This window comes from Psittacula echo (assembly GCF_963264785.1).
Source record: "Psittacula echo genome assembly, chromosome: 15".
In the NCBI taxonomy this organism is placed as follows: Eukaryota; Metazoa; Chordata; class Aves; order Psittaciformes; family Psittacidae; genus Psittacula; species Psittacula echo.
In genome coordinates, this window is record NC_137751.1 from 5809500 (window position 1) to 5835975 (window position 26476).

General features: G+C 46.4%; 1 protein-coding gene across 3 annotated transcripts in view; it reads right to left on the reverse strand.

The window, feature by feature from the left end:
• The window catches only part of MYO1C (myosin IC), a 50417-nt gene that overhangs the window by 4269 nt on the left and 19672 nt on the right, over positions 1-26476 (reverse strand). For 2 of the 3 annotated variants that reach the window (XM_080629993.1, XM_080629992.1), the window contains exons 2-25: positions 14420-14575; positions 13687-13802; positions 10766-10964; positions 9792-9872; positions 9067-9246; positions 8785-8883; positions 8449-8562; positions 7870-7941; positions 7500-7619; positions 7198-7280; positions 6575-6680; positions 6120-6200; positions 5821-5912; positions 5008-5102; positions 4752-4798; positions 4541-4621; positions 4262-4367; positions 3701-3818; positions 3414-3527; positions 2614-3015; positions 2251-2410; positions 1512-1595; positions 278-371; positions 127-182 (exon numbers count right to left, since the gene is read on the reverse strand). In XM_080629993.1, the coding sequence (XP_080486119.1) occupies positions 127-182; positions 278-371; positions 1512-1595; positions 2251-2410; positions 2614-3015; positions 3414-3527; positions 3701-3818; positions 4262-4367; positions 4541-4621; positions 4752-4798; positions 5008-5102; positions 5821-5912; positions 6120-6200; positions 6575-6680; positions 7198-7280; positions 7500-7619; positions 7870-7941; positions 8449-8562; positions 8785-8883; positions 9067-9246; positions 9792-9872; positions 10766-10964; positions 13687-13802; positions 14420-14545 (2826 nt within the window). In that variant the 5' untranslated portion in view covers positions 14546-14575. Of the gene's footprint in view, positions 1-126; positions 183-277; positions 372-1511; positions 1596-2250; positions 2411-2613; positions 3016-3162; positions 3240-3413; positions 3528-3700; positions 3819-4261; positions 4368-4540; positions 4622-4751; positions 4799-5007; positions 5103-5820; positions 5913-6119; positions 6201-6574; positions 6681-7197; positions 7281-7499; positions 7620-7869; positions 7942-8448; positions 8563-8784; positions 8884-9066; positions 9247-9791; positions 9873-10765; positions 10965-13686; positions 13803-14419; positions 14576-26476 lie in introns of those variants that run through there. The other variant, XM_080629994.1, reaches the window with a different exon arrangement.

Genomic DNA, 26476 nt, shown 5'->3' on the forward strand with positions numbered 1-26476 from the left:
ATAATATAATATAATATAATATAATATAATATAAATGTTCTTTCTGTATTGTATTCCTAAATCTAACCTGATATTCTACTGAATAACTCTAGAAGCTTGACCAAAGTATTAACACACAGATCTCACCTTAATGGCTTCATTGTCTAAAGCCTGCAGGACTTTAGCATTTATCTCTTCATTACCTGGATTAAAACCAAAAAGATGGGCTCAGAAAGAAGCTTCTAGCAAGAAAAGAGCAGATTTAATCCCCCCCACTGCTTCCTCCTGTTAAGCTCACCCAGGCGTGTGTTGATGAAGAGTCTGGGGACACTCTGAGGGTAATTGTCCTTCTTACCCTTGAAAATCTCACTGGCGATGACTTTCTGTTCCAGCTGCAAGGACAAAAGGAGATACTCTCCATCAAAAGATAGATTTATCTTATAAAAGATGTTCCCTTTGCGTTCTTTAAGCATTTGGCATCTAGTTCTGACCTTCTGAATTACACACAATATTCCATACATCCCAACAGTGACCCTGTCTTTAGGCCACAGAGTGCTGTTTTTTCCCTTCTGTCTCCTCTCAGAAATCTTGTTGTCTCCTGTTGGAACTTACCTGGACCTGGCATCCAGGCTTGAGATTTTGGTAATGCCCAATGACAAAGCAGTAACAGCCCTACTGGCAGCAACACATCTGTGACAGCTCTGATGGGCAAATGCCTGTTACTGCTGTTACACAGTATGAAAAAGAGGTGAAAATGGAGATAAAAGGTATTTATTTGTGAGTCTGGGGGAAAAAAAATGTCCAGTGGTATCCCCAGCTCAGTCAGAGCCTGTGTTAAGCCCATGTCCTTAATCACAGGCTCAGCCACTCACTAATTTATAGCACTTTGCTAGTACCACTCTGCAGGCCTCCCCCAGCAATAGGATGTATGATGCACTAATGACAACTCTTACCATTCACCTCCCAACAGGTGCCTGTCAATTGTTCCATGCTCACATCTCCCATCGTGTCCCTTTACTGAGCCTTCTGTTAGTATTAAACAATAAATCCCTCCCTCTACCTTTCCATGACTCAGATGAACCAAATCTCTGGATCATTTTTACTCTTTTCAGCTATAACACCAGCTCCCAGTGTTCATGTGATGTTTCTGTTTGGAAAATGACTAGTTCTGTGGCTGCAGAGTTCTTAGTCTCTATATGGTACAACCAGGATAATGCAGCCGGTTACACTCTTATCTTCCATGGGCAGAATAATGGAGCCTTTCAGTACAGACATTATATAGGGACATGGAGATACAGCACTGCTCCAATAGCATGTACTGGAATAGGTGTACAATGCTTTGTCTTTTATGCATGTCTTGTCTATTAGTTTTTTGTCTCTAACCTAATAAAACCCACAATGCTCCTGTGGAGCCATTAAATGAGCTCCTCCACCTCAGCCCTGCTGCAGGGATTCCCCTTATAGTAGTGCCTTTGTCCCTCCCCTCCTGGGGACACCGGTGTAGCTGTGAATAACATCAAGTGATCTCATACCTGCTGCTTCCACTCGGGGCTGATTCTCTTGCAGTAGGTCCAGACCATGTTCTGCATGCAGAGCTGGCGCAGGAGCTGGGAAGCCTGCACAAGAAATCACACCATGAATGAAAGGAGCTCAAAACTGCTGACAAACCAACCCAAACCGTGAGGATAGGTGAGAAAACCTCAGAAACTGCATCACTGAATTCAAACAGCGTTTAAGTACTGAGAGTTCCTTCTAAAATTCAATACTAGGAAGCTTATTTCCCCCCTTTCTAAGAGGGTTTCCCTTCAATGCTCTCCACCTGCGTTAGACTGGAGAAGGAGCACCCAGATGCTTCCCTTAAACTGCTGTGCCCTGCCTTGCATCCAGTGCCTGCACTTGAGCAATCAAGGGCCTTTCATTGGGTAAAATAAGCAGGACTTTCTACAATACCTTGTTTTGAGCAGATAAGAACCCAGCTGAGGGTTGGAACTGGATGAGCTTAAGGTCCCTTTCAACCCAAACCAATCTGTGACTGATTTTAAAATGGTGCTGCCATAGCACTGCACTCGCCATCTGTCAATAACTCCAGCTCTAGTAACTACATCTTGTGCTGTAATTACATCTTGTGATGATGTCTGGATTAATTCTACCAGTAGAGATGCTGATGATGTAGATAACCTGTGTGAAAGCCTGGCTCCTCCTTGCACTGAGAGTGGAGGCTCCCCCCTCACTTCACCACCACTGCCCCAGTGCCCTCCACCCTGTACCCACCTCACAGAGCGATGGAGGAGGAGTTGGCCAGGACTTGTCCAGAACATTCTTGGGCAGGTTCCGTTTGAGGTTCATGAGGAAGGAGAAGCGGATGTAATCCAGGAAATACTCGTTCTCTGGGCACCGTGGGTGGTTCCGGTAAATGAAGCCTTTGATGAACCTGAGGAAGCAGAAATGTTATTATTAGAACAGTGACCAAAATCAGGGCGATTTGGAATCTGCTCCTTGCCAGCCATGTTCTGGGCTTCATTTACAAGTTGGAACCTGTTTTAAAAGTACTCTGGGGACAAGCAAGTTTACTCCTATCATCTCACTGCCAAGACCTAAGTGCCCAGTTGACGGCCTGGGTTATCCTTCACATACCTTCTGATAGTCTCCACTGCCCACTTCCTCTTGGCAGCTTTCCGGCGCCCCAGCGTCCCCCGCCACCACGACTGGATGGCTATTGCTAAAAGTAATACAAAACAGCAATTAAAAGCACTGGCAGATGACTGAGAACATGACTGAGTTTGCTTCTCCTGCTCAGTCTCCCACGTGGAATCACTGGGGACCACACCGACACTTTCCACTCTACTCCCAGCAAGGCTTTGGGGATGTTCCTTCTCACACAGCAAACACAAACCACCTCTGACAGCAGCAGCCACCTCAAACCGTGCAATTCCCAGCCCTGCACTTGTCTTTCTCTTTTTCTCATACCTGAGTGTTTCATGTGCAAGAATTTCTTTCGACGGTAGAAACCCCTCCACGTGGCCTGCATCTTTGTGGCTGAAATGGCAAGAAAAAGAGCAGTTGGGAACTGGGACCAAGCAAATTTTAGTCAAAAAAGGCTCAATTTTTTAAACAAAAAGCAGAAAACCAGCATCAGAACTCATCCATCCACTGTCCATGAAGCTGCTGCGGTGTGTGACTCACCCAGGCTCTGCTTCCTCACTTCCAGAGCATCTTCCGTTGCAAACAAAGTCTTGGGAAAGCGGATAAAAATCTTTGTTCTAGAAATAGAAATGCAGAATGATGTCTGACAAGCTGGAGGAGTTCACTTCCTGCCCTTAGCATCCCCCCCTTTGGGCTCTCTAACCTCACCCGTTAGAGAAGCCCTATTTAAAAGCAATGACATGGACGTCCAATGATTCATCACCTCAACCGAAGGAAACAGCAGAACTCACCGTCCCATTTTGTACTCTTCCTGTTTGTAGCCCAGATGCTTCACCAGCACAGCCACGCCGTCGTGGGGCCGCCCGTCCCATGTGGGCCACGTTTCTGGACAAAGGGATTTGTACCTGGGAATTGAGAGCAGAAGGAACCTTAGGGAGAGAACAAGTCCAGCCCCTGCAGGGAAAGGGAAGGGAGAGGCCACGTTTCTTGCTCCCTGTGAGGTATAAGAGCTGCCCGTTGCTGCTCTGAGCATCTGTGGGACCAAGAACAAGGGGAGAGCAGCTCAAGGAGGTCCTACCTCTGCAGGAAGACTTCGTATTTTCTCCGATAGGCGAACCCAGCTCTGCGCACGCGGAGGTTCTCCATCAGGCCCAAGTACTTCACTTGGTGTCGGATGAGAACTTCATCAAATCGGTCTTAAGAGAGCATGAAAAGAGAGAAACATGATCAGTATACAGCTGAGCCTTCATCTGGAGAAGGGGAATGGTCAGTTCTTATGTCCTACACAATTATCTTTAACCTCTAACCCATCCTCCCACATCCCTCTTTACTATACATTTATACTTAGTTCCAAACCAAAGTTCTCCTTTAGGATGTTCACTGCATGCAAGGAGGAAGACGGAGAATAAAGATCATTAAAAGGAAGTTATGAAGGTTAATAATTACTCACTTTAAACGTGACCTTACTCCACCCAAGAGCAGTGCTCCCACTGTAATTCCTGCGCCATCACCTCCCCACAAGCAGCTCTGGCACCAACCCCAAACAACAGAACCTCACAGTTCTTTATCCGAGCTCCTTCCTGTGTCTCCCTGACTGGGACCTGGTGTCTATGTAAGAAGGGAGTCACCAGGGTCATACCAGCCTGTTTTGCATCATTGGGTTTCATGCAGCGAATGTAGGAGGGTTCTTTGGACATCAGAATTTCCATGAGCTTGGAGAGGCTGTTTTTAAACTGAGTTGCTGCCTAGGAGAGAAGAAAGAGAACTCTATGAAGTGATAACTGAGAGCTAGTACTGTGACCACAGAACACACCTCAGTCTGCCAGCTTTAAACAGAAGAGGTTTGCACCCTGTGTTAGATAGGACATGTCTTAAAACGAGGGAATAGCCACACTTCCAGCCAGTTTTGTGTCCTTACCGTTTCAGGTCTCTTCTTGTCCGTCAGCTCTGTCCTGTCAAAACACTGGTTTATGATTGGATTCTCAGAGTTGCACATGGTCTGTAGAGAGAGACATTGTCAGAGAGAAAGCACAGGGAATCCTTCAGAGAACTAGCAAAGAAATGTGGCACAAAACTGCTTGTTTGGGGGCTTTTCTGCCGAGCTGGAAGCATCCTCCATCCACACTCACCTCCTTCAGGTTCCGAAAGAGAAGGTCATTGTTTTTATCCAGAAAACCTGGAGGACAAAAGAAACGGCTCAGGCTGCCACCCGTGTTCCATAGGAACATCACAGCAGGGCAGGAGTTTGAGATGGGAAATTCATCTGGTTCAGCAAATGAGGTGTGGATGTAGTCAAGTTTTCTTTGCTCTATAGTGAAGCTGTTTGAATGCAAAGGGCAGGACAGGAGGAGGGGAAGAGGCAGCAGAGATGATGCACACACTGACCTGCAACGCTGTAGGTGACCTCTCCAGCATAGTGCAAGAGGCGGAACTCTTCCCGCCCCAGGGACTTGCGAGTCTTCTGGTCAGCGAGTTTGTGCCTGGGGAGGAAGTGAAGGGGCTTTAGGAGGAGCAAACCTGTGTTTCATTGGGGATCCTCCTCATAAAGCACTACAGCATCTGATCCAGAGTGGGACTGGGTGAACATGGAAGGGAGCAGGGGATAAACCCCACTTGCTGCTTTTCAAGGCCGAAAGTGAAGAGTTCTCAACCAGCAAATTGTAACAATGACAGAAAATGGATTTATGCTTATTTCCAAAGGATGAGCTTTCAGCTTCCTGGTGAGGTTGTGGGGTGGTTCTGTGTGCACATGAAACTAGAGGAGAGGCAGCAGGCAAGAGGGCAGAGAGATGCTGGCAGCAGGCTGGTGTACTCATGAAGGCTGCAGAGGTCCCACTCTGAGCATAAGCAGAGCATCCAGTAAGAGCAAAAAGACATTTGGAGCTCCAAAACTGAAGTAAGCAATCTGAAAGGTGAAACATGGAATTGTGCCAGGAAGAGAGAAGTCAGTAACCAGCTTTTGTTGCTCCTGCTTTAACCTGAAGCATACTCTTGAGCAAGAGAGTTGTGCTGACAACTTACTGTTATCTTAACTCACAATTAAACCTCTTTCCAAAAGAAAACATCATCTTTCACAGGGGATCCAGTATACCTTGGATGCTGCTGCTTTACACACCAGGAATCATAATGTTATCTAGGAGTAATAAAGCTCTGGGCTTTATTACTGGATCCTACCAGTGTAACTGTGCGGACACTCACGTGAGAAAATGAGGATGGTTCTTCACAGTTTCCTCCAGTTTCTCCAAGAAGGTTGTGTCTGTGGCATCCCCAGGTCTCAGGCACTCTTCATCCTACAAACACACCCATTCCAGCATTGAGTTCCTACTGTTCTCAGCAGAGCACAACGACACAATATGTCACTGTTCAGTGTACCCGTGCTCTTCCCACCTGCTCAAACAGCCCTTGCATAAGATGAAACCATTATTTTCTGGGTTCTTCCCCCTGGTTTGCATTACACTGCCCCAGTTTTTTCATCTAAGAAGGTGTTTTCAACTCACCAGAATAGAAATGATGCCTTTGAACTTCTCCTCCACCAAATCACAGATTATTTTGTTATTGAAATACTGAACCGGTTCCCACTGCAAAGACAAGAAACCACATTTTGGGTGAAAACCGTTCTGGCCTGGAAAAAATGAACATTTCTGAATATTTCAGGCAGCACCTCACTGAGGAATCTTTCTGTCAACTTGGAAACAAAGCTTTTTCACTCCTGAATTTGCCTTCCTAAGATTCCCTTTAGAAAGCATCTTTTTTTAAGCAGAGACAAAGACTGCAATGGCATTACACACAGCTGAATCACACAAAGTGCTTCAGAAAGAAAGGAAAAAGGAAAGCTCTTTAATTCATTTACTTTAGAGACCACGATAAATCAGCAGCTCCTTTTCTAACCTGAGCTCTGGCCTGCAGGAGATGCTACAAAGGAGAAAGTGGAAGTGATGATAGTGGCTCTTACCGCTATGCCTTCTGACTCGTACTCCTCTTGTTCTGACTTTAATGTGAGCTCTATGAAGAGCTGCTGCAATTTTTCATTACAATAATTAATACAAAACTGCTCAAAGCTGCAAACAAAAATCAGAGAAATAATCACTAACACCGTACCACAAGTAAAAGAAGCTCTAATCAGTGGGCAGCAGCATGAATCTCTCAGTGTAAATCAAGAGAAATAGAAGAGATTTGGGGAAATGCTTATTCATTAACTATAAATTAGATCTTAGGCAGAAGCTCTTCCCTGTGAGGGTGCTGAGGCGCTGGCACAGGGTGCCCAGAGAAGCTGTGGCTGCCCCATCCCTGGCAGTGTTCAAGGCCAGGTTGGACATAGGGGCTTGGAGCAACCTGCTCTAGTGGAAGGTGTCCCTGCCCGTGGAAGGTGTCCCTGCCCATGGCAGGGGTTGGAACTGGATGAGGTTTAAGGTCCCTCCAACGCAAACCAGTCTGGAATTCCATGATTATTTACTTTATGTGAGACCAAACACAGATCGCCTCAGAGACAGCTCATTTCACAATGGAGAGAAACACTACAATGAATGAAGTCACAAAGAATTTACTCAAAACTCAGTGATATGGATTGAAACAAACCTGTTGTGCTGGAAAACCTCAAATCCATAGATATCGAGCAACCCTAGAACTGTTGTGCTTCTCCAGCCTGGAAACTTTCCTTCCTGCAACAGGGTAAAAAATATATGTTGCTATGTACTAACAACTATGATCCATCACTGGATCTTACCCACTTAGTTACAGCATTTACTCCTCACCCTCCTCTTAATGGAAGACGGATTAGTTTAGAAACCTTTGTATAGTTTGTAATTGCTTTGCATTGCAGCTAAAAGATGCAGAATTTCACATTTGGTTGGATACCAGCAAACAAAAGGTTCGTTTACCTCATAAGCCAGAGACTTGTTAACCTTGTTCACCAGCCAGGAGAAAGTGCGTCCGTATATTGCCTTGGCAAGAGCATCTCTTGCATAGGCTGCCTGCTCCAGGTTCAGGGGGCTGATGAGCTGTGTGCAGAACAAGACAAATGCCACTCAACAGCCATCCCCCTGAGGGACTGAGTTTCCCATAGTTTACTCCACAGCACCCTGTCCAGGCTCATCTCCCATCACTGTCACCATTAACTTGTGGGATCCTGCACTGACAACCTCCTTCAACAAGTGAGGTGTGACACATTCAGTTCTGGTGAGAGCTGGTGGTGTATCATTAGTTGATTTAATTCCACGTGCCTCCCAGATCCACAGATCACGTTCTTACCTCTTCCCCTTTGGCTATGATCTTCTTGTGGATCAATGCATCTCGAAGAACAGAGCCGTCAACTGCTAGGAGCTGCAAAGCAATAAAGTATAAAGTCATTAATGAAGCACTACATTCTATTTATTAGTAATAGCTTTAACACACCAGAAAGGCTGGTCCTAAAACCCCAGTGAAACAACCCTTTATTTCCCATTCACACTGCCAGACTTCTGCAGCATCAGTCTGCCCTGTTTCTCCTGCACACCAGCAGTGATACGACCTAGCACATAAACTGGCTTGATTGTTCTGGCACAAAGAACTGAGTAAGCAAAGCCACGAGGGTTCTTCCTTCTTTGAAACTCCTCTCTGAAGTAAGTCTACTCCTATCCCACTGCCTGAAGGTGAAAACCTCAAGTCAGCGGTGAATCATATATGGATAAGTTGTCAATTAAAGGGTTTTGATGTTAATATTTGCACTTCATTTAGGTCAAATAAATTTATGAAAACTTCTAAATCATATTCTAAATGGGATCAAGTTCTAAATACGGAAACCTCCACGAGTGATTTTCCTGCAACGCTTCTCTCACTGGTGATACTCACCCTAGCCAGGTATTTGATCTGATTCTCTGTGGTGACCTGAGCGTTTCCTTGTTCATCAGCAGCAAACTGCACATTCCCCAGATGCAGAACACTGGCCACAATGCTCAGCAGATCCTGCGGAGCAACAGTCAGGAATCAGGGTGATGACAAGAACCCACAGTGGGAAAGGGCAGTGAGTGAGATTTTGGTGTTAGTAACATTTTACAAGGAGATTTTGTGGGTTTTCAGGGTTTTTCAGAGAATACATTCCCCCTGAACGCTGCAGAAATAACAAGTCAAAGCTGAAGACATTCCTTACAGGTAGGAAAAGCAGCTCTGCTGTTAAACATGTCTTACCTCCACCTCATTGTCCTTGAAGCTTATAATGGACAGAGCTCTTCGCACGATCTTCCAATCATTTTTATCATTTATGGAACTGACCCTTGCACAGTGACCCTAAAAAGACACAATTTGATCTAAGTAAGTAAAATATTGTCAAAGATGCGTTATTTGTGTTTAACGTGTTTCTTTTTATAGCAATGTTATTTTTGAAGGGAGGGAAGGAAACTAGAAAGTCAACTGAGAATACCCTGATGCTATAATAAAACAACATTGTAAGAGGTACTGGTTAACACACACCTTTACTAAGTAGTGATACTGTTGTGGGTTCTTCTCGAGGCCCAGCCTTCGCAGTAAGTCCTCTTCCCCCCCTTCTAGCAGCTGGTAGAAAATGTGGAAGTTCCTCTCTCCATGATTCTGGTGCACAACTCGGGATTTCTCCAGGAGGTAGTTCAAGATATGGCCCCCGACAGGAGCCCCCTAAATCAAACCAGGTACATCGAATTAGCTCATGAACGCAGAGGAAGACATTTCTGCTTCTTGGCGGGCTGCTCAAAGACAAACAAGATGGGAAACAACAGCCTACAAACAGAAAATAAGCTGTCATTTTGTATCACAGTGGCAATTTTAGTTCTGAAGTGTATGCAAAATGAGCTCTCAGGTGACAATAATGTGCCATTATACAGGTCATGGCTACAGCACACACTGAATAGGATCCTGTTTGTGTAGAATTCCTTCTCAGAAGGTAGAAATTCCTTCTCAGAAGGAATTCAACGCAAAGAAAAAGCAGCAGAACTGTGAGAGTGGAGAGGTTATGAACTGAGATGCTTAAATGACTGCAGCATGGTGAGCTACTCAGTCCTTGCACTACGTTCATCCTCACAGTGTGGGGCAATTTGGATCAGAATGGAAGGAAACACTATGCAAAGTTACACCTGACAGAGGTTATCTTCAGATCACAGCTGGAAACAGAGGCCTGCTGTGATGATGACCAGTTCTGAAGTGTAACACAGATATGAAGTTACCCTGTAATCAAACTGCACATCCATGTATTTCCCAAATCGGCTGGAGTTGTCATTTCGGAGGGTTTTTGCATTTCCAAAGGCCTGAAATGACAACAATTCAGAGAGAAAGGAGTAAGCATCAAGTAAGATTATTTATAAACACTTTGGTGAAGCTGCCAGTTGCTTACTTACAGCCATTAAAGCTTCGGGTTTTCCTTTTTACAAGAGCAACCAGGAAGGAAACAGATTGCAACCCAAATTCTAATGCTGATCATTATACCCAGTGCAAGCACTGCAGATGGAATATCCCTTTGAAAACATTCCCATCGCCCCAGCAAGCTTATTTTAATGCCAGTTCGCTGCTGACAACATATGTCATGTCTGACAGCCTTTTCAAAGCTTCCTCTTCGATGACAGCTATTTGCTTTCAGTCACCCACAGCTCTGCTCGCGGTAGGCAATGCCCTAATGGGCTGGGGCTATTCCCTCTCACAGGGAGCACCTTTCCCAGTGCATGCTGCACACAGTTGATACAGAGCTGAAACAGCAAAGGGAACTATAAAGACAGCTCAGGACTGGACACTAGAGGACACCACAGCACTGGGTAACGCACCCACAGATGCTTGTATCAGAGGGCAGCTGCCCACAGCCCATGTGCCCACTTGTGGCTTTACAAACTCTTCCCACGCCAAATGCTTCTATCCCAGCAGCCCAGCTCTTCCAGAATTGCTCCTGGTGGACTGGAAAGGGTGAGCTCAGCTGCAACGGCCCCGTCTTTGGCTTGGAAGCAGAATGGGATTCCCCTGCGTGTGAACAATCTGCCCACATACCATGAACCAGTGTTCCCAGGATAAGCTATTCCACCATCCCACTATCCTCTGTGCATTGACAGCTCAGTCCTGCCCAGAGGAGTCCATCTGCCCGCACTTCCTGTGCTGGAAAATGTGAGTGCTGCTGGTGTGACTCAGTGACTCCAGGTCAAGCTTCCAGCCTTACCTCCAGGACAGGGTTGGATTGTAACAGTCGGTCCTTCACGGTTTCCACCTGCTGACTGGCTGGGCAGGTCACAGCGTAGTACTGCAGGATCTTCTTGGTGGCCTCTGTTTTGCCAGCCCCACTCTCCCCAGAGATAAGGATGCACTGATCCTTCCTCTCCGTGCGCAGGGAGCGATAGGAATTGTCTGCAATAGCGTAGCTGAGGGACAATGATGACCAGGGGTTAGTGTGTTTCTAAGAGCGAAGGGCAGAGACTCCTCAGCTAAGGCCAATCCACAGAGGGAACTCCTGGTAGAGGCACCTCAAGTATGTGCTCATGGGCTGCGTGCTGGGGATGACATCTCTATATACATCTTAACCACTGGGCCAAGTTTCTGAAGGGTCATAGCCCAGATCTATCAAATTCCTTTAAAAACTGTTCTTTTTGACTCTGACAACAGAAGTACCTGTGGAAGATGACTAAATCATGGAATCCCAGATTGGTTTGCGTTGGAAGAGACCTTAAAGCTCACCCAGCTCCAACCCCTGCCACAGGCAGGGACACCTTCCACTAGAGCAGCTTGCTCCAAGCCCCTGTGTCCAACCTGGCCTTGAACACTGCCAGGGATGGGGCAGCCACAGCTTCTCTGGGCACCCTGTGCCAGCGCCTCAGCACACTCACAGGGAAGAGCTTCTGCCTAAGAGCTCATCTCAGTCTCCCCTCTGGCAGGTTAAAGCCATTCCCCTTGTCCTGTCCCTGCAGGCCCTTGTCCAAAGCCCCTCTCCAGATTAATGGTGCAGATAACGGTGCAGGCAGAGTTACTTTTCTAAATATACAGGATCTCTCAGCATTGGTCCTGCAGGACAAAAAAGTTTTACATTCAGGAAACATCTTGTTTCCCATCAATCTTTAATCCAGCTTATCTTTGAAGTGATGACATACTCAGAAGGTCACAACTGCACTTTCCTATCTGGGTGGCTCCAGAACAGCCCAACCTCTCTCAGCTCCTCTGGGATGGCAGGAAGAATTGGATGAGCCAGCACAGACAAAGCAGCATCCTGGAGGCTACGTAAGTTATCACCGACTCAGGCCAAATACTACCCAAAATACCGGATGGTTCCTCCTGCCTGTACCCAGACAGGTTTATTGCTGCTGGCCCTGGACCCAGCTTCTTCCTTTGCTGCTTTTTCTTTCACTTCTCTTTTCCTCTCCATGCAGACAGGATCTTTTATCAAGAACCACACACACTTTTCCAACACCAGAAAGCAGGAAGATGAATCTGGCAATGGTGGCAGCTGCTTACAGAGGGAAAAGACCAGACACGTGTGATGGAAGAGGTTAAGAGAAAAGAGGCGCATCAGCCCTTCAGAGTGCCCTCATAAGACCACCACACCGATACTTTCAGCTGGTGATCAAGCAGATACCCTGCTTCATGCACTTCACAACCCTTTTCTTTAACTCTCATGCTGTGAAATTAATTAGAAATAATCACATCAAAATAACTGCCGTGGCCTTCTCAAGTCTATTAATACTTGGTGCTAAGGCAACACCAACGAGCCACCTAGCAACACAACTGCACACTCACCCCACCGAATACAGCAAGTCCTTCTCTTCCCATCCAAGTTCTGTCTCCAGAGTGTGTTGAAAACAGTTGAGTAAGTATAAATCTAATTAAAGAACTGCATCTAGACTGCTTGGGGGTTTCATAGCACTGGAAGGGAACAGTCCTGCATACAGAACCCCTTCACTTAAAGATGCTTATGGGCCCATTCCCAGTTCCCATCTCTGGCAGTTTTCATCGTTCCATTAAAAAACATTAAAGACACTGGCACAGGGTGCCCAGAGAAGCTGTGGCTGCCCCATCCCTGGGGCAGTGTTCAAGGCCAGGTTGGACACAGAGGCTTGGAGCAAGCTGCTCTAGTGGAAGGTGTCCGTGCCTATGGCAGGGGTTGGAACTGGATGAACGAGCCAGGTTAAATCATCCCCCATACAGGTCCACACAAAAAGCCTGAAACACCATAAAAATCCCATTTTTATCCTAACAAACACAACTTCCAAGTGCCCAGACTTTCCCAAGTGATGGTGTTTCTCTCCCTCTGTGTGCTTGCAGCGCATTCTCTTTTGCTTACTCTCTTGGGCTATGTGCCAATAATAAGAAACAACTCAGTTTGCTCAAAAATAATATCATTTACTCCTCCAAGATGTCTTTAAAGAAAAAAAAACCCACACACCACACAAAAAAACCCTCCGAGAGGTGCTCAGAATTTGGTCCTGAAAAAAAACCCCAAGTTGGAGCTAAATGTCCTCAGCTCTCGTCATCTTTCTCTTTCAGTTAGACAAGAGAAAAGTCAAATGCTTTCAAAAATAACTTTAAACCTCAAAGGTTTTTTTTCTAAATGGGAAATTGGGAATGCTCAGCAGGCCAGACCATGTAAATAAATACATTCCTTGTTCCAACAGGCTAGTTGGAACAGATGGTAGCGTAGCAACCAGGGAAATACCAGATAAATAGTGGTCAGGCAGTAAGAGCCAAGGTAGGAAAGAAAGCACCACACTCACAGACACACTCCTTTGCCCCGCGCTGAAGGAGCAGTGTAGAGGAGGGAAACACAGCCCGGACACACAGACCCCAAGTAACCCTGGAACAATGAACTCCTGTCCTGCCAGGACTGGGTAAGCAGCTCTGTTCTTCCAGCCAGGAAGGAACCAACTCCCTTTCCAAATACTGCTCTTGCAAAGGCAACTCATCCTCTTTGGAGAGAGGAACAGGAATAGAAAGAGCCGTACACCACACCCTCCAGAGGAGCCTTTCTATCCCTGTGCTTTTTAGTGCTGCATGTGGGACAAGGAACAGTCCTCTGTGCTTGTTTTCACATGTCATTCCTGCACACGCCTGCGTGGGAGCAGCACAAGAGCAACTGTTTACCCACAGGCCACTCACAGGTGAGGAGAAACTTCATAGAAGCTGACGCCACGGTATCGCTCCATGTTCTGTTTGCTGTAGATTTCCAGTTCCTTGTATGGATTAACAGACACCAGAACTGAGCCAATGTACGTCTGGAAAAGAGAACATGAAGCAGAGAGGTTACAGAAGGTCTGGCTGCAGATGCTCCAAGAGACCAGACTGCTCTGAGAGCCGGGTGTTGTTGACAAGGGCTGCCTGCCCCAGTGTGCTGGGGATGCTGCTGAGGGCCTCCAAAGAGGCCAAAGGTGCTGAAGAAGTGACCTCTTAGCATAGTGAGAATGACACTGCAGGAGTTACACTTGACATGTTATCCTTGCTGGATAAACACCACCTGCAAATGGTTTTAGTGCTTCTAACAAGCAGGAATAGTGGATTATTTCTGATATATCGTTCAGGTCTGAGTTCAAGCCTGGGGTTGCTGAAAGCAATTCACAAAGTGAATTTATGAAATGGAAGAATGTGGTGTGAGTTGGATTTTCAGTGCTGTAAATGCCAGCAGACCTCAGCTAGAGCACTGCAGTGAGTCCCTATGTCTGTTAATGTGGCAGGAGTCCACACTACTTCTGACACAAACAACCATAGTCTATTAAAGCCAATACCACCACCTCCAAATCCAACTGCAGAGCAAAGCTATGGCACATCGCCTGCAGCAACCACCCCAATGCAGGTCACTGAGGAACACTCTGGTGTCTGTCACTCTGCTACTCACATAGATCAAGTTCTCCTTGAAGCGCTTCCGCAGGTTCTCAATGAATGCTGCTTCACTGGTGAAGTTCTCGAGCAGGACAAAGTCCTGGACCCCCACCCGGTCACGGGCGGTCAGAGCACTCTCCATGGTCAGCCGAATGCCGTTGGCCCCTGCTCCCTGCAACCAAAGCAGAGCAAGGTTGGGATATCCATGGTTTCATCTACAGGTCACTGAGTCCACAGGAACCATTAACCACAATTACCCATGGACAACCTATAAACAGGAGAGGAAGTTAGAACAACCCCACTACTCTCCATGTTGAGCTACTACGTGGTGAAAATGTTGGTCACCATGCCCTAACACTTTATCAACTGGTTTCTACTGATTGCTTTGATGGAAAAGTTATTGCTGTATTTCTAATAACTTTAAAGCAATCATTTCATAAGGAGAAGAAAACTTGGATTTCCCTTAGCAGGAGTGGGACTGAAATGTGTTCTCTCTGCTTTTCTCTCTCACTTCATAACGGGAAGTCGTTTCGAGGTGAGGAATCTTTTATGACTAATTGTGATTCATCTCATGAGCAAACAGCTTCACGCTGCTGACCAAGTTAAAAGCTTTAGCAAAACACCCAATGGGAAAACTCAGAACTAATGAGAAGTGGGCACTTCTGCATCCCATGGCACTGAATCTAGGCTGTGACACTAACATCTATCCCATGCATCAAGCAGCTTCTACTCCCTGACCCTCCTTTAAGGGTTATATTTTCAACACGACATGGTTCAGATACAACCGTCTCTGCAAGACACAGGTCTGCTGACTTCTTACTCCACTCAGCCTCATGTACTAAAACAGGGAGAGGAAATGTGCACCAAGTGACTCAGTTGCTGCTTGCATGGAAAATTTCTACACAGCAGACAGACGATGTACGGGGCACAGAAGAGACACTCCAGAAACCAGAGACAGGAGAGCCAACATAGTAAACCATTTGCCTCACATCTGTGCTGAAGGATCTGCATTTTCTTATCACAGTCTTAAATCCCTCTTACTTTGCAAACTCCTCGTAGCAATCACCCTTCTCCTAAATCATTTCCCTACAGCACTAATGCATTGCAGAGAATCTATTATTATACTCTGGGATGTTGCCATCGCTGGCACAAACACCACTGGTGCCTGCTCCTCACAGGCTAACAGCAATACCCAGGCACCCTCTCCTGCAGCGGTGCTGCAAACCAGGAATGCCAGACCCCTACTGCAGCACTGTCATCCAGCCCCCAAACCCTGCACAGTGATGGAGATGGTTTTGCTGACTCACGTTGTCAGGTAGTTCCTTTCTGCTCCTTCTGAAGATATAAGAGTGGTCAGAGCACGGGGGCTGATGGCGTGCAGAGAACAAAAATGAAAACAACCTTGGTCAGAAGAAAATTTACCTTCAAGTTTTGTTAAGTAGTAATAAAGGTAAGACCCAGGCAAGTATAAATGTGGGCCCGAAACAGTGCAAACTCCCTCAATCTGCAGGTGTTTCGACTTACCAATCACCTACAAATGCAGTTTTACCTATTCCTTTAAGTTGTAGATGTCTTTCTTCCCAAAGCCCTGGACATAACTGACTGCGTGGAACTAGCAGCTTCCAGGAAGACAAATCAGTTCCTCCTGGAACTCTCAAACCCAGACCCACTCTAATGGCTCAAACATCACAAAGAAACATTCATTTTAATTTCCCTTCTTATTTTTTCCAAGTAGTCTCCTGGATTTCGAAGCTTTGAAAGATGCCGTTTGGGAGGAATTCTGCAGATATGTCGCTAAGTAATCTTCCTAAAACGCCCCAAAACTTTCCAAGCCAATTCCTCCAGACCTTCAGCAAAGCGCTTTGTTGGCTTCTTCAACCCTCTTTGCCAAGGTGAAGAGGAAAGGGGGAAGCCTTGGAGCAGGAAGGTGGTGACATAAAGGCCAACACTGGCAAAAGAGAACAATCACATACAAGTAAGCTCTGCCTAGAGCAGTCCAGTCCTGAAGCAGATTTTGGGCAAAGATAATGGGAACAAAGGGAAACCCAGAAGAAAATCACCAGTTTAAGTGGGCAGGGTTATGAATACGACTGAGGAGAAACTTCCACCCTCACACACTTAATCCAAGTTTATATAATCCTGAAGACTTCCACAGAAAATATCACTTTGCAGATTCAGCAGCTCTTTCATCAGCCACTTCCTCAGCCCAGGACACACTGATCCCAGCGGCACACATCCAGCCTGAGGAAGGAGCAATCCATCCTACTCACAACACACAAACTGCACTCTGGTCGCCTCCTCTGGGACAAGCAGTTAAAGGCTCAGGAGCTTTCAGCTTCTTCTCATTCAACTCCAACCTCTCTTTGGGAGAACTACCTCATACCTGAAATCTGCAGCCCAAAACACCCCAAAAGCAACCTTTCGGCAGTAGTTCACTGTGACCCGGTTACGCAGTCAGATTCTCCAGAAGATCATTTTAACCACAGTGTAGTACCCTCCCAAGCCTAAATCCAATGCAAATATGAAGAGCAGTCATAAACCACAGCTGAGCAATATGTGCTTCTCCATGCCAGCATTTGCTCATTTGCTTTACTGCTTATGTCCAAATCTGCCATCAACTTAAAACATCAATGTTAACTATGTAACTGCCAATAACTTCAACAGATGCAGGGCAAAAGGAGGTCAAAATAACTTTTTCTTGCAAAATGGAAAAGGAACAGTAAGAAAGGGGGTAAAGAAGACACTATTTAGCAAAACCTAATCACAATGATGACCATATGTTCCTGCATATGACGAGTGTGACAGTAAGGCACTGAATACGTTAAAATAACTGAAATGTGAAGTATTTGGTGCTAGCAGGCAGCCTTCAAATCTAGTGGCTGTAAATTAATGCTAGAAAAGCCTGTCAGGGGGCTTAAATAAGTGAATGAAGCTAATTAACCATTAAAGCAGTCTGCCCATGGACAGCATGGGATCCCTCAGCGCCTTTGCAGTGGATGGATTTCTCCCTGCCAAACTGCCTCCGGGTGACGTACAGCTCATTTCCATCGTCCTCTGCTCTGTGCTACGTGAGAGATCAGCTTGGGCAACTCTGAAAGCCCTGTGCTAAGGAGTGTGTATTCCAGGTAATGAGGAGAATACAGGCTGTGAGGGTCTGATTAGATCCTTCCTTGTGAAAATCAGTTCTTCTTGAAGCTGCTAAGAGAGTTCAGTGGTAAATGAGCTGCTGTGACAGGCAGAACACAGGCAAAAGGCCCATCCCACAGCCCTCCGTGCAGCTGCACCCTTTGGCTTCCCCCAGCTCCAGGGCTTGTGCAATAAGCTACACTGGAAACCTGACATGGATTAAAACTAGCTTGGGTTTGGGTTCTTTTATTAGTATTATTTTAATCCAGGCCATTTTCCCACACTGGTTCTACACATCAGCACTCGCAGCGGCTGACAGATGATGGTGGCACAAGATTGGGAACCACAGTGGAGACTGAGAGGAGGGAATATTGCAGCAGCAGGGCCAGTTCCTGCTGGGTTTAAGTGCTGGTGAAACTACCACCAAAGAGGCACGTTAGATGTAGTCTAACAGCTCACCACCACCAAACCACACACAGCCTTTGCCTCCCTGGCATGAGTTCATGCAAGCAATTACCTGTCTTGAATCAATGCAACTTGCTAAATCAGCTAAATAAAGCACAGGGGAAAAAAGAAAGTGGTAACTTTCTATCGAGGTAGTGAGCTGAATCACCATAACCATGGGATCATGGAGTGTCAGACCCAGGGCAAGGAGGGAAGGGAATGCAGGTGCCCATTGACAGTAACAACCCATTAACTCTACCATGAGCAATTTGACCCTGCCCATGGGAACCAAAAGGAGGAGCAGGCTAAGGATCCCAGCCTTCCTAGGATACACCCTGCTAATGCCACCCCAACACAGGCTGCAAACAGGGAGCTGCAAAAGTCTGACCGATCTCCAGCTGATCTTGGTGCCTTTCTCTCTCAAACTTGCTTAAAATCACAGCCCTTTACTAAAATCACATCCTGATGGTCACTCCTACTTGAGAGAGTACAACCTGCCACAGCATTTCTCATACCCACCCCAGGGCACAGCTCCTAGGGACTCATTCCCACACTATTTTAACCCACTTTTTGCTTTTAATCACTTCTCCAGAGCCGTTAGCACAACAGTGGCTCACGGCCAGGAAAGGAAAAGCCATCGCTCCTGAATGGTGGGGCCTAAGCCAGTGCAGTTACCAAAGCGGCACCACTTCCACATGCCTTTCTCTTCCGTGTGATTAAACTTTGGGAAAGACTCTCTGCTGGTGTAAACTGGTGCTGAATGCAGCCTGCAGAGCCAGGTTTACCTTGGCTCAGGTTCCAGCTTTTCTTTGTATTCATACAAGAGTCAACAAGATCAGAAAATACCCATCACAAATGGGAGTACAAAAGCACTCAAGACTATACCAGAGTCCCCTAAGGTGAACTAGTAAATCTCTGACATGCTACTGTGAAGGTGTAAACCAGTAGTTCTCTTTTTAAACTATGCTAAAGACTTAAACTCTGCTTAAGACTTAAAGATCTAATTATGGGATGGTTTGAATTGGAAGGAACCTTAAAGCTCATCCAGTGCCAACCCCTGCCATGGGCAGGGACACCTTCCACTAAAGCAGCTTGCTCCAAGCCCCATCCAACCTGCCAGCCACCAAGAGATGAGCAAGCACTCAGTAGCTCAGGCAATTCCCAGTCCTTCCTGGAGCATCCATGAGTGATGCTTGTGGAAACACCTGAAGCACTCCAAATGAATGGTCTTATATGGAGCAAGGAAGCATTGTAGTCATCCGATGTAGAAAGAAAAGTCATATGACAAACATGATTTCTGCTTCGATGTCTGAAGATGTGTGTTTGACTGTTTTCCTCTGACAAGGAATTAACCAGTATCCATCCAGCAGAGCAGTAGGCTTGCACTGAAACACCCTCAGGAAGTGGGTGCTGTATGGAAAGAGGCAGCATCTTTATCTTGGTATGGAGGGGAAGATGATTGATCTCTAAGCTCCAGAAATAGTTACAAAGCCGGGAACGGAAGAACAGGCAAGAACCAAATAGGAGTGGGAAGGGAAATTCAGATTAGATTCGGGAAGACAATAAGGAGTCTGAACCAAGAACGAACTTCTCGTGGGGAGGTGGCAGTGAAAACACATTTGTCTCCTGGATAGTCTGACATTCCTCACTGTCATGCCAAAGCTGCAGGAAGGAAAACAATGCCTCTGATTTCTACTCCACTCTATAGCCTGAGAAAGGGTTTGGACACAGCCTGGGCTAGACAGCAGGGCAGACAAAACTCAACTCTTTTATCCAGGGCCTCAATTCCTGAGGTGCAGAATGGGAGAGCTCCTCATTTCCTTCTACATAGAGAAAGCAATAATGAAAACAACTGAGGTGGACCAGAATCAAGGGATCTTAGTCAAGCACTTGCTGCCTGCCAGCAAATCCCTGACAGACTCAAGTGCAGCACTTGGGATCCTCCTCCCTCTTGCCATACTGAAAATGAGCTGCACTTTTTGGGCTATGTTAGTCAACAGTGGGGTTGGAATAAGGGATTCCTGAGAGGCAGCCCAGGTCTCCCATAAAAATCCTCACCAAACAGCCCAATGAATTTATTTGCCCCTTCTGAAGCCACCTGAGCTCAGCAAATAATTTATACAACACAAATCCCATGTACTTAGCTTGTTTAGTTAAGAAAATGAAGTAACAAAAGCAAATGTTTCATTTTGGCTTTAATTCTGTAAGTTTTTTTGGAAGTTATTTCCCACAAGGTGTAAGCTTGCAGAAGAGGGGCTTTGGACAAGGGCCTGTAGGGACAGGACAAGGGGAATGGCTTTAACCTGCCAGAGGGGAGACTGAGATGAGCTCTTAGGCAGAAGCTCTTCCCTGGGAGGGTGCTGAGGCGCTGGCACAGGGTGCCCAGAGAAGCTGTGGCTGCCCCATCCCTGGCAGTGTTCAAGGCCAGGTTGGACACAGGGGCTTGGAGCAAGCTGCTCCAGTGGAAGGTGTCCCTGCCCGTGGCAGGGGTTGGAGCTGGGTGAGCTTTAAGGTCCCTTCAACCCAAACCATTCTATGGTTCTGTGATGATTCTATGAAGTTGTTCTGAGCAGACAACTTGGGTAAAATCAGAAGTGTCAGATCAAACAGGATCAAAGCCAGGTAATGACTCTGATGACACAGACCAGTGGAGTTAGAGGAACAACTTGAACTTACAAACACGTCACCATTTATAGCAGAATCACTTTTCTATTCCTGCTTCTTTTAGAGCAATACATGGCCAGCAACGGAATGTGGGAGCCCATGCTCGGAGCCTGCTTCTCGGATGCTTCCCTCCTGATGCTAAACCACATGTTGGAAGGATCCAACCACAGAATCCACTATTCAAGAAATTATATTAAAGAGAAAGAAATGCTGTTTCCTTGAGTAATTCTTGTAAGCTGTTTATTTTGAGGTCTTATGTGTTTTCAGTAGGGACAAACTGGAATATGTTAAACCATAAAATCACCAGAAATACAGAGGAAGCAATCTCAGTCTGCTCTCACAAAGATCTCTTACATCCCCACTAGCAAATTGCCTAGAAACTGAAGTTCTGCCTCCCTCACTTTCCAAGCTATGGAACCATTTAATCTCCCAACAAAATGCAAAGCACAATGGGAAACAGGAGCAATGGATCACCCTGTGTGCATTACTTTCAGTATCTATCAAACACATAGGGGATAGAACTGTGAAAGCAAACATTTCATCTTTTGAAAAGCAATAATGCAGGGTGCAGATGTTGCTGCTATTAATGATGACTTAATATAGTAATCAATGATGTTTGACATTTGCAAACAGTAAGTATTTAGAATAGTAAGAATCCATCTAGGGAGCTTGAATGTAAATTACAATGGACCAGAAACCAAAGTAAGCCATGGAGGTTCAATGGCAAGCAGGTAACATCACTTGTTTCATGTTTATAATGGAATGACATCTTCTAGACTTTACTTTTTGGGAGGATAGGGAGGAAGTCAGGGAAAAAGAAAAGCAATCAGTAGTGAAAAGAAAGAGTTGTAAGAACTGATTCAAAAGAGAGGCAAAACATCTACCCCTTAGAGGGGCTGCTGATATTTCAATCAACAAGCTAAATATAAAATAGCAGTAAGAAAAATGAACCAGACAAACCAGGAACTCAACCAAGGCTGGAAAAGTAAATACACTGGATTTCTATATTTAGGGAGCTGACATTTTTGCTCCTGAACAGCTGACACAAGCTGGTGCTGGTTGAGAGATGCTGCTGATCGCTCCTCATTGCAGTACTACCTGTGCCCCCAGGGTGCAGGCCTGGGCATCCCTCAGTAGCTGCAGAAAACAGAGGGCACAAGAAGCAAAATCTCACATCATTGCCCTTCCTAGAAAGTTTTGCCATTGACTGAGCTGGTGAGAGGAGCAGAAACCCAGACGCCAGCCTACAGGTAAGAACTACGGGATGCACGTGCTCCCCCTGCCTCCCCGCTTGCAGCAATGGGGTGCCCACTCTGCATCCTTATTCACTGCTCTGGGATAATATTGTATTTCCCTCTAAATCCATGCATCCTTTCATCTCACTTCCAACCAATACTGTGGGTTGCTCCTGCAGCACTCTGCCCTTCCCCACACCAGAGGTTCCCACCTTCCCAGCTGGATTCCCCACGCCCCACACAACCATTTCAGACCATGAAGTCTTTCAGAGACAGTAAAACTTTCCGAGCACAACAAGCGCTCCAGAGCATTCCTGGGGCATGTGAAGGGCACTTCCACACCCACGTGTTCTCTTGGAGAATATCAAGCACCACCCTGGACAACACCACTTATCACACTCTATCTCCTGCTGTAGGTGAGTTTGCTGGCTCCACCATCCTCCATGCCAATAGAAACCCAAGCACAAGCATTGTCACCTCCACCTTCGCATGTGCTGTCACATCTAGGCAGGCTCTCCAGAAGCTCTGCTCTTTCCTTCATCACCAAGACCCTTTCTCAGCGTGGTCAACACTAGACTATTGGGATGCACATGAGGATCTCTACACTGAGCAGGTATGGGATACTCTAGCCCTTGCTGCTGCTTCTTCAACAGAGAACTGCTTAAATCCACAGACACGATGTTTTCAATCCTCCTCTTCCTAAATTTGGGAAGTTATTGCCAATCGGAGCCTTGAACATTCTCATCCAGCCAAAAGACCACGTACACCTCTGTTGTAACATTCCCTCATTCTTGACCTCAGCATCTTCCAACGTCAGTGAATTCCATGGCCCAATTATGCATTGTACGAACATAATCTTTGCATCAGTTTGGCAACTTCTAACGCAACTGAATGTCCCTCTTCCTATGCTACAACACAGAAGAAAGGAGCTCATGATCTGTCTTCTTTATGGCATTATTGTATGTGGACTTTTTTCCGTCCTCTCTTACTCATCTCTTTCTCCAGGTACTAATCCCGGTCTTCTCAAGCTTTTGCCACATACTTTCCTAAGCTCCTGGTGCAATGCAATACACAGAGCCAGGCTTTCTGGTTGCTGCTAAAACATGGACAAAGTTTGATAAAGTAAATACACCCTAGAGGAACCGAGTGGCAATGAGTCCTTAAGCAGGTATTTCCTGCCATTCCCGAGGGTGGTAGTCAGACAGAAAGGAGCCCATCATGGCCCTGGGAAGGACACAGCAGAGCCCAGCACCAGTAGGGTATGTTCACATCCTCAAGCCCCTTCCACCCAAGCAAAGGCTCCACCCTTCCTTCTCCCCTAATGCAGAGCACAGCTTTCCCCCTCTCTTCCCACTTCCTCAGCTCACACCTTGGCTTCCTCCTGGAAACATGCGCTTCCTTGGGGTTTTATCCCATTCCAACCCCTTCCAAATCACTTTCCAATGAAGGGATCTCTCGCAAAGCATTTCACTTCCCTGCTGGAACCTTGGCAACGTGTCTCCCTTCTCCTCAGGGCCAGATACACATCCGAAAGCTGCAAACCCACCGAGAGAGCTGAGCAAATCTTACCGCGCCTCTGAACTTCATCTCTGCCTCCTGGCAGCTCCTGCCGAGCCTGAGTTCACCCTGCTGCAAAAAGCAGGAATCTGAGGACAAGTTCTCCCTCCTGTCAGTTGCCTTCTTTTTTTCATGACATTTTCAGTGCAGTCACAACTCCTTCCCTCCCACCAGCTCCTACTGGAGCATCCCGGAGAGGGCGTTTTCCAAGGAGAAGGAGAGGAACTCTCCTCCCCTTGCAAAGAGGAGAGCCGGGTGTGCAGAGCTCAGGAGAGGCAGGCCAAGAGCAGTCAGCTGTCCTCTGCCTTCCCTGCAGAGTGCCTAACCGCAGGGAAAAACGGAAAGAAAAGTAATCCCAGGCGCTGGAAAAGCTGGTGCAGAGCCCAACACACCAACCCACAGCGGCGGGACAGGAAGAGATGTGCTCCATTACAGCAAGCTTGCACTGAAGCAGCAGCAGCAAGAGGGTTCCCCAAACCTGCTCCCAAATCACCCCAACAGCAGCAGAATCAATCTCCTGGGCTTACACTTACACTTGCAATCATGCTTTTGGTGAATCAAAAGACCACAGAGAGTCTGGGGATAGGATGTAGTTTGACTTGTCTGCTCTTGCAAGGACTTTCAGCATAGTGGCTCAGGAGTATTGTACTCCAGAAACATTAAGACATGCACCCTCAGAGGACCCACTCTATGTGGAGGTCCCTGAGGTCATTATGACAAAACAACCTGCGCTACACCAAGTTAAGACCCTTCCTAGGACATACTGAAGCCACTGCTGCCCTTAGTCTCCAATCCTTGCAAACAGTGTTTCTGTTCGAGGCCATCTGGGTTTGGTCTCACACAAAACAATCACAGAACCACAGCATGGTTTGGCTTGAAGGGACCTTAAAGCTCATCCAGCTCCAACCCCTGCCACAGGCAGGGACACCTTCCACTGGAGCAGCTTGCTCCAAGCCCCTGTGTCCAACCTGGCCTTGAACACTGCCAGGGATGGGGCAGCCACAGCTTCTCTGGGCACCCTGTGCCAGGGCATACATGCAGCCTTTGCTAGCATTGGGTGGAAAGTGAAAGCAGGAGAGGCAATGGGTGAAAGCTGGAAGAAGGGAAATTCCAATGAGATATTGGGAAACTTTTTTTCCACAGTGAGTGCTGTCAAAGACTGGAACAGGGGCCCCACGAGTTGTGAAACTCCATCCTTAGAGATATTTGAGACTCAATCAGACAATGCCTGAGCAACCTGACCTAAACCTGGCCCTGTTTGAAAGTGGGGTTGGACCAGAGATCCCCACAGGCCCCTTCCAACCTAAAATGATTCTATGAATTATTTTGCTCCTCTATGATCTAAGCTGTGTCCATCCTAAAATGAATTACAGGTACAGCAAAACTGGACTTACACCTGAAGTCAGGAAGGTCTCAAACTTAGTCTAAGCCTACAGATAAGAATATGAATTTCCCAGAGGTCGCTTGCTCTAAATGCATGTGGCCACATCTGCACTGAGCAAACATGAGCCTGATCCAAACAACTCCTGATTTTCCATAGGATCCTTATCAAAGTTAATGGGAACAGAATCTTGCTTGCTGTGCATGGGGGCTTCTGAAAAGAGAGCACTGCAGACTCTTGCATCTGCTGAACATCTCCTGCATGCTTCTGAAATCAGGTATCACACTCAGTGTCAGCTATCATCACCATAAGCAGGTGAGCAGAGGTGGCAAACTCAGTAATGCCCTTTTGTCACCATAAGACTTTTTGGAAGGTACTTTGTTACCTGTTTCCCTCTTTTCTAAGTGGGGGAGGCTTTTCTCATGATTGTAGGATAAAGAAGAAAGCAGACATAAACCAATCTCCCTTCTCCAAAAAGCCTCCTTGACCCTCAGGTGTATTAGTCTCAGACAGCTATGACTGCAGGACCCCAGGCAGTGTGCAGCACCACTGAGTAAGCCCAGCACTATCAGTACCTCAGTTGCTGGAATCCATTTACAGTGGTCCCTCATGACAGTCATCACCCAAACCCTGCAGTACCAACAGGCAGATTCTCCAGCCATTGAATGCACAGTCATGAAGCCATTCCCAGCCTCAGCTGCTGCTATTTCATGACTGGCACTGTCTGGAGCCAGCTCTGCTTAAAGGTTGTTTTAGGTTTTTTTTCTTCATATCAAAATGCACACTGATTCTATTACAGAAAGGGTAAAGTCAAGCATTAAAGAGATTTAAACCAAGAAGCTAAAAAGCTTTAAAAGTAAAGCTAAAACAAGTAAAGTAAAACAAAACAAGGCCACTACTCGGCCAGGAGGCTATTTAAAACCAAAGAAACACAGGAGATGTTTGTCAGTGGTTCAGTGCAGTGCTCCCCTCTCATTAGCTCTGACCCAAGGCACAGAGCCCATGGTGGATGCCATTCCTCACAGGAAGGACGTGCCAACCATTGCAAGGATTTGTGATGAAGCTCTTCTGAAGGGTGCTATGATGCCACTAGCGCTTCTGCCCTCATCAGATTCCATTTTGAGAAGTGATTGAAACCTTAACTCCCAGTTCTTGCTCAGTTCTCGCTCAGTTCTCTTTGGCATGACTTTTACTCCTTTTATCAGCCAACTGAAGAGCTGGGTGAATTAACAGAGGCAGCCCCAGGACATGTTTCAGAGAGGGGTTTAGCACTTATCTATGTCAGAGCATTGAAAGAAATGGACAATACCCTAAAGCCCTGCTCAGTGCAGGAGAACAGCTAAGATCCAAGGTAATATAAGCTCTGTTCCCCGGAGCCATATGAGCCATCACTGAGTCTCAACAGCAAGCCCTGATCCAGGAGTTTTCCAAGTCTAATCAGAGCTGTGGCCTGGCAGCTCTAATTCTTCAGGAGGAGAATGTCAGTTCTCCACCATCATTCCTCAAATCAGTCCAGTTGTAGCCAAACAACAGCCAAGAAAATTCATGTCAAGTATTAGTAGAGAGCTATCTTCACATTAACACCTTCACCTTTCCCCTAGTTCACACCTCCTAACACTTGTCAGGACACACCTCAGCACTGGAAATGCCATTTCCTTGCAGGAGA